This window comes from Anabrus simplex, chromosome 1 (genome assembly GCF_040414725.1).
Source record: "Anabrus simplex isolate iqAnaSimp1 chromosome 1, ASM4041472v1, whole genome shotgun sequence".
NCBI classification, from domain to species: Eukaryota; Metazoa; Arthropoda; class Insecta; order Orthoptera; family Tettigoniidae; genus Anabrus; species Anabrus simplex.
Genome location: NC_090265.1, coordinates 517,027,545 through 517,040,744, shown reverse-complemented (window position 1 = coordinate 517,040,744; position 13,200 = coordinate 517,027,545). Strand labels below are relative to the sequence as shown.

The following is a 13,200-nucleotide window of genomic DNA, read 5'->3' as shown; positions in this document are numbered from 1 at the left end:
TCCTCCGGACAGCTCCCGCATATTCTTCTTTCCAGGCCCATGATGTAGGTGTCTTGCACAATCGGGAAATACGAAATCATAGAAGAGATTAGTGAAAACATATTGACAAATGCCAAGCCTTCTTGTATGATAATGCTCGTAAGTATGGGCTTAGATAGATATTTATGTCTTTAAAAAAAAAATTCTGTGCAGATTACCAATATGCCTGCTTTAGCTTTACGTATTTATCTCAATTGTAGTTGCTAGTTGTATTTGTTTAACTAAAATTGTGTATTCTAGTCGAATCTTTCTTCCTGTAACACAAGGCCTGTTCAATGCCCTCTTCTTATGATTTGCCTAGGTGGATCTTGCCCGTGTTTTTTGTATTCAATGTACTACTTTTAATATTAAAATTATATGTATTTTACACGTCTAAGCGTATAATATCTCTTTCTTCTTTAGTTGATGTTATAACCGTGATGTATTGTATTTCCTTCCGAATCGCTCTTCTTGCAGCTAACTTGCGTGCCCTTTTTCTTTCAATGTGCATTCAATTCAAGTTTATTTTTCTAAGTGTTGGCGTTAACAATTAGACCACTACTTTGTCTCCCTCACGGCCACTAGGACTCTGATTTTTATGATATTTATGTCTTTAAAAAAAAAATTCTGTGCAGATTACCAATGTGCCTGCTTTAGCTTTACGTATTTATCTCTCTGCTCTGTGCAATTCCATATTTCCTGGATGTTTAACATCTTATGCGTACTATTTAATTTCTTCTTATTTCATTACTAGTAATCGCACGCAGTTCAACTCCACATAACTGCTCTCAGAACAATGAAATGGCACACTATTGTTGATCTATTCGATCTAAAGCTATATTGTTCTCACTTTGTGTTCCTATTATATCCCTCAGTCTTTTGTCTATGACTTTCTCCATTATTTTTAGCCCATGTGATAACAGAGTTATACCTCTATAACTTTCACATTTCTTCCCATTTCCTTCTTTGAACAATGGTACAATGCTTCCTCGTTGCCAATCTTCAGGTATCCTTTCATATTTCCATACGGCATTGAGGGCTTGGTATAGCCACTGCAGTCCAATGCTTCCTGCTGCTTTAATCATATCACCATTGAATTCAACTTTTCCAATTGCTTTACCTTTGGTCATTGCTTTCACTGCCCTTTCAAGCTCCAACCATGTTATTGGGTTCTCTTCTTTTTCAACATCTATTATTTCCATTTTCTTATCTCCTTCTTCCTCCGAGCAGTCATCCTCATTATAAAGTTTTTCAAAATACTTTGCCATCACCTTCTGAAGACCCTTTTCGTAATGTACTATGGATCCATCTTCCCCCTCTAATACCTTCATTTTTTTCTTGATTTATTCTTTTCGATTTTATTACTCTGTATAATAGTTCCTGATTTGCTTGACTATCTTGCTCAATTTTGTTGGTAAACTCTCCCCAACATTTCTCCTTTTCTTCCTTGATACTCCTCTTTACTTGTAGTTTCAATCTTTTGTTTTCCACATGTAAACTTTCTATCTTATTCTCATCCCTCTGATACGTTTTTTGCTTTTCCTTATCCATTTCTTTCCTCACCTTGTTCCTTTCTTTTATTTCTTTTTTTTATTTTTTCTGTCCACCACCGTGTCTCCTTTCCCTCAAACTTTGCTTTTGTTCTTCCACATACCTCAATTGCTGCTTCCACAAATGTCTGTCTTAAATTGTCCCACTCTTCTTCTCCACTTCATATTTCCATGTTACACAACTTCCTTTTTATACAATCTTGGAATGCCATTCTTTTATCCTCCTCCAATTCCCAAATCCTAATCTTTGGTTTCTTCTTCAATACAATTTTAGGGATTTTTACTTGTTTTAATTCCACAATTCATAATCTATGAGCACCCTCCATACTTTCACTGGGGATTATCTTTGTATTCATGACGTATCTTCCCCATTCTTGGTCTGTTATTATAAAATCGAGGAGTGTTCCATACAGTCCATACCAACAGTATCGGCTGATCTTATGGCTATCCTCTTAATAAAGCATGTGTTCTTTGTTATCAGGTTATTTCTGATTAAAAAAGTCCAACAGTTTCTATCCATTTCTATTGCCATACCCATGTGGGTTCAGAACATTCTCATATCCTATTCTATCAGTTCCCACATGAGCATTCAGATCTCCCATTACCATGATGCCATCTCCAAGAGTATGTGTTTCCAGTTCATTGAGGAACTCTTATTTTTCTTCCACGCTACATCCAGTCTGTGGAGCATACACCTGTACTGAATGCGTAGCTAAATTTCTATAAAATAGAACTGAGAGAAGATCCATCTTCTGTCAGAATAAATATAAAAGACAGAGTTGCATCATGAGATGTTTAAAATCCTTTCCTTATTAGGTGGAATTTGTTTATACAACTGTTGTTAACTAATAAATACCAGGCCCAGTGTATCAGATACAATTCTACTGAAGAAGATCCATCTCTTTAGTGGAAAACAAACTATATTCATCTGCATAGCAAGATATGTCTTGCAAGTGACTTTGGTCTCAATGCCTCCGCTGAAATTTGTTTCACAAGGTGTATTTCATTTTTTACTAATATAAACCATTATCTGAACGTGTAATGATTAATACAGGGATTCGGCAAGGCAGTATTATTTGACCTTTATGGTTTCTTATACACAGTATAGCCATAAGTTTTGTCAGTACTTTTAGGCCCGGTTTCATCAACACATGTTAAATATATACTAACAAGTAGTTAGTTAATACGGAGTTAGAAATTTAACATCTTGTTAGGTTTCTTGCGTTTCATCAAACTTTTCTTGTGAAATGTTAACTAATCGACTGTTAACTCTCCCAATATTGCGAACTGGTGCGAATCAAGGAGGCAGTGGTACGAACATGCTGTTTTACAGCGCGCTCCGATGCGCTTTTGTTTGAGCACAGCTGTAAAATTTGGCGCGTGAAGTGAAACGGAATCGTAGTTCTAATTTTTCCTCCTTCGAAGAAGAGTTGTTAATTGAATTAGTTAGTAAATATATATATAAGTTATTGAGTGCAAGCGCACAGATGGCTTGACGATAAAAGAAAAGGACGAGGCGCGGGAAAAGTCCGCGAGGTTTTCAATGGGGTAAACAGATACTTTTTTTTAGCGGGTATCCGCTGTCACCTAACAAAATCAATTCGTTAATTGTCAGACTGTGCTCCGATATGGGAGTTATTAAATATTGTATTGTCGTGTGCAGAACCAGACTACCTAGCAAGTATATCCCTGATTTGGAGGTTAGGCTCACTAATCGCCTGAACATTAACAGAGAAATATCCCTTTCGATTACGATATATTTCGGCCCAATTGCCTCCAGGAGATTGGATTCTTACATGTGTGCAATCTATTGCATGTAGAACAAACACCAGGAAAACGGCTTATTTCATAGAAGTCGCGGATAATTTACTGACGCTCTTCTCATGGATGCTATGGCTGCAGACACACGACAAACAACTCTATCATACCTGCCAACTTTACAAAACCAAAAATCAGGAGATTTTGATTTTAAAATCAGGAAAAATCAGGAGATACAATTGGTCAAAATTGCTTATTCTACATGTCTTGCGCAACACAGTACTACGATATATTTATAACACATTGTCTCAAAGCCCGACTGTTGCTATATGAGGCTACAAGGCTAAAAATTACACATCTCTATTCCCTCACAGGAAGTGCGTGAGTGGGATGATCGGTCTCTGATAAGCCTACCAAAAATAGTATGAACTCATGCTCCAGATGTGTGAATCAGTCATGCACTTAGAATCCATTACTTAGCAAATGCATAGATTAATATATTGCATCAAGCGCCCGGCAATTATGCGAAGCGCAATGCTATTTGGATCAAATAACTAGCTGATGTACCCGTGCTTCACTACGGAATTCTCAGGAAGACTGTCCTTATAGTTTTCCCAACTGAAGTCAACATCTCATTACAACGCCAGTATGAATGTCGTGATTAAAAGCAATGATTTCATACGAAATATTCGATAAAATGAAAACAGCACATTCGGAAATTGCATTCTCTGTAACTTTTGTTATGTAGTATTTTTCAATATGACCACTAAGATAGGTAATTTAAAATTTTTTTGGCACCTTCCCCGAAACTACCATTTCGAACAGAGTGAATAAAATTATTTATAGCATAAACTGTAGTTCCTTATTCCCTGACTTTACATAAAATTCTGTTCACCCATTTTCTCGTACATCGGCGCTGATATGGACTTAGAAAAAAAAAAAGAAAAAAAAAACGAAAAAAAATCATTCATGAATATCTTTGTTATCACAGCCGGTACGGTAAAAATGTATAAGACATAAATGATAGGAAATTTAATAATATATAACTTTAGTTATGTAGTATTTATCACTAGGGCCAATAATAACATAAATATTTGAGAATTAAATTTTAGGCCTTCCCCTAAACTACCATTTCACTCAGCGTGAATAACATTATTTATGGCCTAGATTGTAGCAACTTATTCCCCGACGTTATATACCGATTTTCATTAAATTCTCTTCAGCCGTTTTCTCGTGATGAGCCTGCGCACGTACAGACAGACAGACAGAAATTACGGAAAATTAAAACTTATTTCTCCTTGTTAATATGGTCACGACCGGTACGGAAATATCATTCTTTTTAAATTCTGAGCAATGTACAGACAAAACATTTTCTTTATATTGAGATAAATTAAAATTAGTCAGAATTGTCTCCAAATGGCTTCTAAAATCTCTAGAAAAGTCACTAGTCGTTATCATTGAAATTATGTCACTATATTACTAAGAAAGCGACTAGTCTCTAGAATCGACCAAAGAGGATGGACTCGATTAGACTGACGTGAACGAACACGAACATAGCACGCGAGAACGAGAGATTGACAATCGATATGCGCGTCGCGATATACAGGTTTCAATAAACATCGCACATTCGCGCACATTTCTCGCATTAATAAACTTCGATATTTCGTTTAAAAGCGGCCATTGAGCGAAGGACTTCCGGCCACTGACGTAAAAAAGCTGAAATGGCGGGATTTGAAAACACATGTTTGAAGTTCACCAAAAAATCGGGGGAAAAGATAGAATAATCGGGAGGCGGGAAAAACTGTCGAAAATCGGGAGTCTCCCGCCTAAATCGGGAAAGTTGGCAGGTATGCTCTATTAACAGTGGCTTTAGAAATTCGAGCATTGTCTCCGGCCATTATGTGAAAATAACCAGTAGCAAAAACTCGTAATATTATCAGTACCTGCAACATTGGAGAAAGAGATAGGTTTCTCTTCGTAGGATATTCTAACCTCACTTGAATGTTGTCAACAACCTTAGCAACGACTGTTTTCGATAACCTGTATCTATGAAGAAATTTCGGATCTGTCAAATTTTCAAAGTCATTACGTCGCTGAACTCTTCTTTGATCAGGACTGTTTTGTAAAAGATCTAAATAGAGCAATTCCGCCTCGAAAGCGAGATTCACAGCAGCCATTTTGGAACAGGTTGCTAAATGCTAATGTTAGCCATTTAACATTGGAAATGGCTGATGTTAACTTTAATACGCAGTTTAACATTTGTTAATGTTAACATTTGTTGATGAAACGCAAATTTTCTTAAATCGTATGTTAAAATGATTTAACACCTTGTTAAGTACTAACATGTGTTGATGAAACCGGGCCTTAATGTACTAAGTACTCAATAAAAATATGCAAACCTATTTATAAACATATATTTTGAAAACGCACAAAAAATGCTACAGAATGAACATACTCTTATTCAAAATGATCACCATTTGCGGCAACAGAGCGGCAAAGATGTTGAGACCACTCATCAATAGCAGCACGAATTGTGTCCAGCAGAATTATTTTGACAGCTGACATAATTGGTATTTTTAATATCCCAATACTGCGGTGCCGTTTTTGACACGATATTGCCTTGTTTTGCTTGCTAAACGACTCTTCCACAGTGAATATTTATTCATCTGTGAATAGGATGTCGCGATACTAAATCTTCCCATACTTCGTTAACAAAACCTGGGATCGAACCCAGCATATATCCTTTAATTTTTCAGTTAGTAAATGTGCAACAATGAACAAGCATTGACTTATAGGAAGCAGGCAATGTAAACAAAGGAGCAGATAGGGAGAGGAGGGGAGGGGTAAAGAAGGGAGGGGAAGGGGGAGGTTGGGATGGGAGGGAAGGGGTGAAAGAAAGAAGGGGTCCAAATAAAAATTAAACAGATCACGGAATCACAGATAAGGCTTTTTGTAAATAACGTTAAACTGAATAGAGCAATAAATGAATTACAGGATTGTGAGCAGCTGCAAAAAAGACCTCGACAAATTACTGTGTTGGAGTGAAAGCACCTCATGGGGATCACTATAAGTACCTAAGTACCCAGGTAGGGGTATTCACATCAACAAGGTCATAAATAAAAATTACAATTCTCTTCAGATCTCCACAAGAATACATGGGGGGGCTTCCCTCTTTAAGAGATAGGAGTGTGTGGATCTTCCATGACCTATCTTCAGCCTACATCAAAACTACAGCCTCTTCCTGTGAGGGATGGAAAAAAAAGGACCACCACATGGCAGTTGTCCTCTTAATTCCTCTAAGCTTGTTGATAGTTTGGAAAGATAACCACTCCAATTCCCAGGACATCAAGATAGTTTGGCATAGTTGAGAACAAATATCCGTAGCAGGCACATTCGCAGGGCTAAATGGTAAAAGTACTGCTTCTTTTGCAGGCTGATCAGTAAGTTTGTTGCCCAGAAGCCCTACATGGCTTGGAAGCAACACAAAGGTGTTTTGGGTGCCAGCATTGAACAACCTAGTTAGAAGGATTTGAATCTGCTGCAGCAATGGGTGTTGTGGGAAATATGTATAAATAGACTGCAGAAAACATAACGAGTTGGTATACACATGAGAAAGGGGCCTTGTTCATGCCTCAGAGCTTCTAAGATAGCATGGAGCTCTGCAGTATACAGGGTGCAAAAACAAGGCATAGCCAAACTTTCAGGATACATCTCTCACACATAGAAAATATGTCAAACGGATTTCAATGTTAAAACTCTTTTTCTACAACTCTACACAGTACATTGATCATGGGAAACACACAGGAACGGAACATACCAGCAAACCATACGGAACTCCTTCTCACAAGATATTTTCAAAATGCCCTCTGGTTCATGCTTCATCTGAACATACGCGAAGTCTGTTGGCAAATTTACGTCATTCTCGGTACCCCTTGCCTTTCACTAAATTCAATATTTATTGATACTGGACTTACCTTTAATGTGGTTTCTCTTTTGGTAGCCTTCCACTGATTCCGTATATGTTCCCTTTTGTCACACATTCACGCCACAGTTTTAATGGAAACTATCTGCCTTTCTTTTCCGCTGCTCTCTTCTTTTCACTGGCTAATCTTAATAATTCATTATTATTACTTTCTTGAATTATTTATTTCATGTTATTGCTAATATTCTTTACGGACTTTTTTTCCAATTACTTTGCATTTTTTGTTAGTCTTTGTCATTCTTTTTAGTAATTTAACTGTTAGTTTTCTAGCGCTATTTTTCGTTTGCCGCTTTGAGAACTTTCTACAGCTCTACATAACACCAGCTCCTGGCTTGCTTAAGAGCACTCACACCTTGGCAGCCACACACAAAACACACACGTTCATCGGCAGCTCCTTGGCCGTATGCATTCAGCCGTATTCCTTCATCAGCACTCTGGCCCAAGGTTAACCACCTCGTCATCGATAACGTGTGTACTTCCTGCAATTACAGATCTCACCAGCACGTCAAGCAGCTGAAAACGTAGCTGCTGTTGCCACTACCGTGGCTGACTTCTTATTTTCAACAAAAAACCAAAGACATGTTTTAAGTGGCAGGTTGAACTCTGCTCTTTTCCGTGAGTTATTCGTCATTCTTTCTGCTTATTCGGCAGCATCTTTAAATAATTATGTCTTTTTCTTTTCAAGGATATTTTTTAGAGCAGCTGGTTCATCTGTTCTGTGGTGATAACCTGTTCCCCGGAATATTTATTGCCAGCCATTTAGATTTGTGGCCGAAAGCCTTTTGATATTGTTCTCAGAGAAGCTTTTGTTGGACTTTTTTCTCCCTGGAGGAGTACAAGTGCTATAGAACTCACCTCTTCAATATCTTGTAATCTATTAATAACATATTTTGTAAATTTTTGCCGTCCAATTCTACCTTCTTAAATTCAATATTCGTTTTTGTGATTTTTCGATTAACTTCAGATTTCTTGTTGTTAATATTTCCTTAAAATTTTTATGATTGGTTTGACATTGGTCAGCCTTCAAGTAGTATACCTAAATTTGTTCAGTTATTTTGGACATTCGAGCTGTCATAAGACAACGGTCTTACTTGTAATCCATATTTTATGTGTAGAGACGGTGGCTATATGGCTCAAGGTTATGCACTCCATAAAGAAATTGTAAAATTTGGTTATTGTTTTTGCTCAAGTCGTTCTAATCAGTCATTATTATATTTACAATATTATTTAAACAAATTTTGTAACTGCTGTTCCTCACAACCTGCTTTCTTCTCTCTTTATTCCCGTAAAACCTACGAATCATTATCCTAAGTTTTTCTCCACCCTCCATTACCATTGATACATGCATCAACCTGCCACCGTATTGAATTAGCACATCCCAGTCATATATGATGTTGTTACATAACAAAAAAAAGATGTTGAACATGAAGACAAATTCAAAGAACAAACAACCTATCAAGAAAGTAGTTATGACAACCACTTAGACAAGCTGTAATTTGTACGATGGAAGTCATGCTATTTTTAACTGTGAGGAATTACTCAAATGATCAGTAGAACACAGATAGAAAATGTTCTGAGAAAAAGGGCAGTGTCATAACTGTTTGAATCCAGGACATATTGCAGAAAATTGTAGAACATTGAATTGCAAGAAATGTGGACTTTTACACAGCCCACTTTTAGATACAGAGGAGCATGACGACGAACAGAAACAAAACACTGCATACAAACAAGTGCACACAACCTTTGTGTCAAATCTCAGCATCCACCTGCTTCTTTCAGTGCAAGCCTGGTGAAAGAAATAACATTGCAAATACTATTGTCGATGGCTTTAACTGATGTGAAAGATGCTCCTGGAAGAAGAAAAACATGCTGAGGCTTACTGGATCCAGGATCTCAACTGAATCTAATAAAAGGAGATCTGTATAAGAAGCCTGGTTTACTGAACATGGAGAGCAGCAAATAAATCACAGGAGTGGATTACTCCAAAGTGGAAATAAAAAGAATTACCAGAGTACAACTTGCTTCAGGGCATGATGGATTTCAGGTAGAAGCAGAATTTCTGGTTTTTGCCTTTTATAACAGAACGATTGCCACAGTTCGAACTCAAGAATGACAAGGTATTATTCCAAAGGACATTCGCTTGGCACACCCCACATTCAACAAGTCTGGGGACATAGATATATTGATTGGTGCTGGACTCTATAGGAAAACAGTCATGGGTCCACCCAAAAATGAAGTTGTATGTCAACTAGGTCTGCAAAACACCCAATTGGGTTGGGTTATAGGCAGCAAAGTTTTAGAGAATAAACAAGACTCAACAACTGCATGCATAAAAATTAGCAGTCAACAATTATCAGATCAGATGGAAATATTCTGGAAGCACAAGTCAATTCTGGAAATTCAACATTACATAACCAAAGAAAGAATATGTAAAAGGCAGTACACAGGAACTGTTTCAAAGAATAAACCAAGTACATTCACCGTAAGTCTACCAATGAAGCCAGACGTCATCCTTGGAGAATCAAAAAATTATGCACCAAGGAGACTAGAATCATTAGTCAAGAGATTAAACAGACAACCAGAACTCAAGACTGCTTACACAGATTTCATTGACGATTGTCAAAAACTAAGGCATATGAGCTTGATTGAAACAAACCAAAATGAAGAAGTGGTGAATTCATACTTCATACCCCATCAAGCAGTGGTACATCCATATAGTGACACCACTAAAGTCAGAATGGTGTTCGATGCCTCAGCAAAGAAATTACTTGTTATGTTACTCAACGACAAGCTCATCATAGGACCTAATATGCAGTGAGATCATTTTCACATCGTACTTAGATTGGAGGCTAAGATAGAGGAAGGAGGGCAAGCGGGAGGCCCAGAGCAAGATGGACAGACTGTCAAGAAAAGAATAAGAAAAAAAAGACTTGACTGGAATACAATTACTGAAGAGGAGTGGTGAAAAGATAGGCAATGGTGAAGAAGTACCATCAACATCCTGACCTCGTAAGAGCTGGATGGGGGGAAATGAAAATAATGAATATGACTTAGATTTTGCAACCATAAGTATGTCATGACATCAGATGTGGAGAAGATGTTTCGGCAAATCCTCACCCACCCTGAAGATCCCGCATTGCAGCAAATTTTGTGGAAAGTGGAACCTTCAGCTACTGTGAGGTTTTTATCAATTAATCACAGTAACAAACAGAATAGCATCAGGACCATACCATACCATACCATACCAAGAGATGTCTAAACGAACTGGGTGCTCCGCTAGATGGTATTACTGCTGCAATTACAAAAACTAACCTGTCAACGACAGGTATACAACAGCTAATAGTAAATGTAATATAGAAACAAAATTAAAAGATGAAAATTAAACTTTTAGAAAAAAATTCAGTAGGCGCTATACCTTTTGCAACTTCTGGCTCTTCAAATGCTGGCTCCATGGCACAGATGTATCTGATGTACAACGAGCAGTCACTATCTGTCAGTTTCTCCACTTGAAATTAATAATACGGTAGTTGTATTTTGAGAGGCAACTCCAAGGTATGCGACCAAATCCATACAAAACTGCACACAATGAAGTAAAAGTCAGGATATTACCACTGGCATTATCCGATCTAAGATGATATAAAACATACAAAGCACATCTTCAAATTACAATCAGAGCATTAAATATGGAACAATTGCTATATAGAACACACTGTTTCAGGGCTCTAGCAAAAATCTAAGTGGATTTATTTAACAAATCACCTCTACCACTAACTTTCGCAATTTTCTCTCATTTAGAGTGTTTCAAAATTACAGGTACAAACTGTAGTGGTATACAGAGCAAAGATACAAGGAAAAAAGTCACGATAAACGTAGGTCCAGAAACCAACCATTTCAGAAATATGATTTAATCATGCTTAATGTTGCAGGTACCAGGCTTCACGTAGGATATCAACATCATTTATTCGTAGCAGCATTTGAAGCAGTACTAATGGCACCTCACACAATAATGTGACCATTTGATATCGATGTCAGTCATCTCTTTGATAGAAAATGCGTGAAGTACCTTGACAAATGCTTCAAATGGCTCTACAAACACAACACATTGTTGACATCCAATCTGGAGCATGGTGCCTGTGTCTGGAACATAGAGCATGAACAGCACTGTAAGAGTTGCAAATGTATTTACATCATAGCTCTAAAATGGTTAGTTTCCAAACATATATTTATTGGGATTTCTCCATGCTTCTATGTTGCTGACTCATTCCTAAAAGCTGCACTTATAATAAATTGAATCACTCCGTCTATATAGCATTTCAAAACAAAACAACCTCCCTCAATTACAATATATTAGGATCATTCTGAATTGACGGTTTTCACTTTACAAAGGAAATTTAATGTGTCCTCCTATTCAGTACATACACATCTCCATCGTTAGATGGAGTAATAATAGTCAAACATGTTTCAACTCGTTTGAGCTATCTTCAGTGAAAAAAAGTCAAAGTTATTTACATAATTGATGCTCAAAAATGTGTTAAAACCAATGAAGAAAAGAATGAAAACAAACGAGACAAGACAGAAACAAACAATAAGTGATTATGGCTAGAGCCCTGTGTGGATATAAAAAATATTATCCGCATCCACATCCGCGAATGGTTATCCGCATCTGCAAATGGTTATCCACGGGTATTGTAAATATTTAACTACATTATACTACACCCAAGTTACTGAAACAAATAAATCTCTTAACCCACGGACACTCGCGCTAGGAATAGACGCAGCGTTACTCACGCAGGCTACATACGTAGCCCAAACTAAAATTCAAACTGAATGTCTCGTATGCACTGTTTTTTGGTTTCTTTGGTAATAATATCTTAAATAGTAGTATATATACATTTTCAACGCCAAATTTGAAGACCATATGTAAGTTTTTCTTTTGTTGAGAAGAGGAAATAAAAACTCTTGAAGGAAAATTTGATTGCATCTCACACTAAGGGAAATCTACTATGGAAACAGAAATAAAAGAATTACAGTTTTTAAATTTATATATATATATATACACACACAAATACAGAAATTACAACATATTTGCATGGAAATAAAAACAATATCAGGTTAAAAAACTGTCTTGGAGTTCATGTGAGCATTTTAAGGAATTTTAGCTCTCTATAAAAGCACTTATTTCTGCAGTAATGGTAAATTTTGTATCACAATCACGTTTGAACATATCTCTTAAATCATCTTTATAAATATGTGTTGCTGTGATTATCATTTGTATTATATTGCTACCTATAAAACATTCTAAACATTCAATACACAATACGAGCTATTCCCTTCGGGCCAGGAAAGTGCATGATAATATTATGCACTCTATGGACATTAGTGTGTGGATGATCCCTTAGACACTTGAAATTGTCCTTGGCAGTGAATCATCCTGAATTATTGCTGCAGGTGCCTGCATCGTCATTTGTCGCCGGACACTCGGGCAGGGCATCTTCCTCACTGCTTGTACCTTCTTCAGATTCAGTTTGGTGTATTTTGTGTATAAAAATATCCTGTTCCCTATCGTCACTATCATCGCTAATAATACTATTACTACTTTCATCTAACCACTGACTGATTTGAAAGATATCTACTTGGCCGTCTGCACAGCGACGTTCCTTTGCTCGGTCATTGCCAGCACTGAAACAGCAATGCTGGCTTCTAATTAATCTGGCGCCTAAACGGTGTGCCTAGTCAAGCCGGAAACATACTCACCAGTTAACTGCAACATTGACAGGCAGCTATAGAGAGTATCAACATTCCTGGCAAAGAATATACTCTGTACTACAACAAAATGAATGAGTATCCGAGCGTTAACATAATACGATAGGCCTGATACCTGGCACTAGACAC

The 13,200-nt window shown here is 37.1% G+C and overlaps 1 protein-coding gene across 2 annotated transcripts in view; it reads right to left on the bottom strand.

Moving 5' to 3' along the window:
- The window catches only part of LOC136868747 (zinc finger protein 665), a 114,335-nt gene that overhangs the window by 85,166 nt on the left and 15,969 nt on the right, over positions 1–13,200 (bottom strand). The window contains exon 2 of one of the 2 annotated variants that reach the window (XM_068227109.1): positions 10,724–10,884. In XM_068227109.1, the coding sequence (XP_068083210.1) occupies positions 10,724–10,760 (37 nt within the window). In that variant the 5' untranslated portion in view covers positions 10,761–10,884. Of the gene's footprint in view, positions 1–10,723; positions 10,935–13,200 lie in introns of both variants that reach the window. The other variant, XM_068227110.1, reaches the window with a different exon arrangement.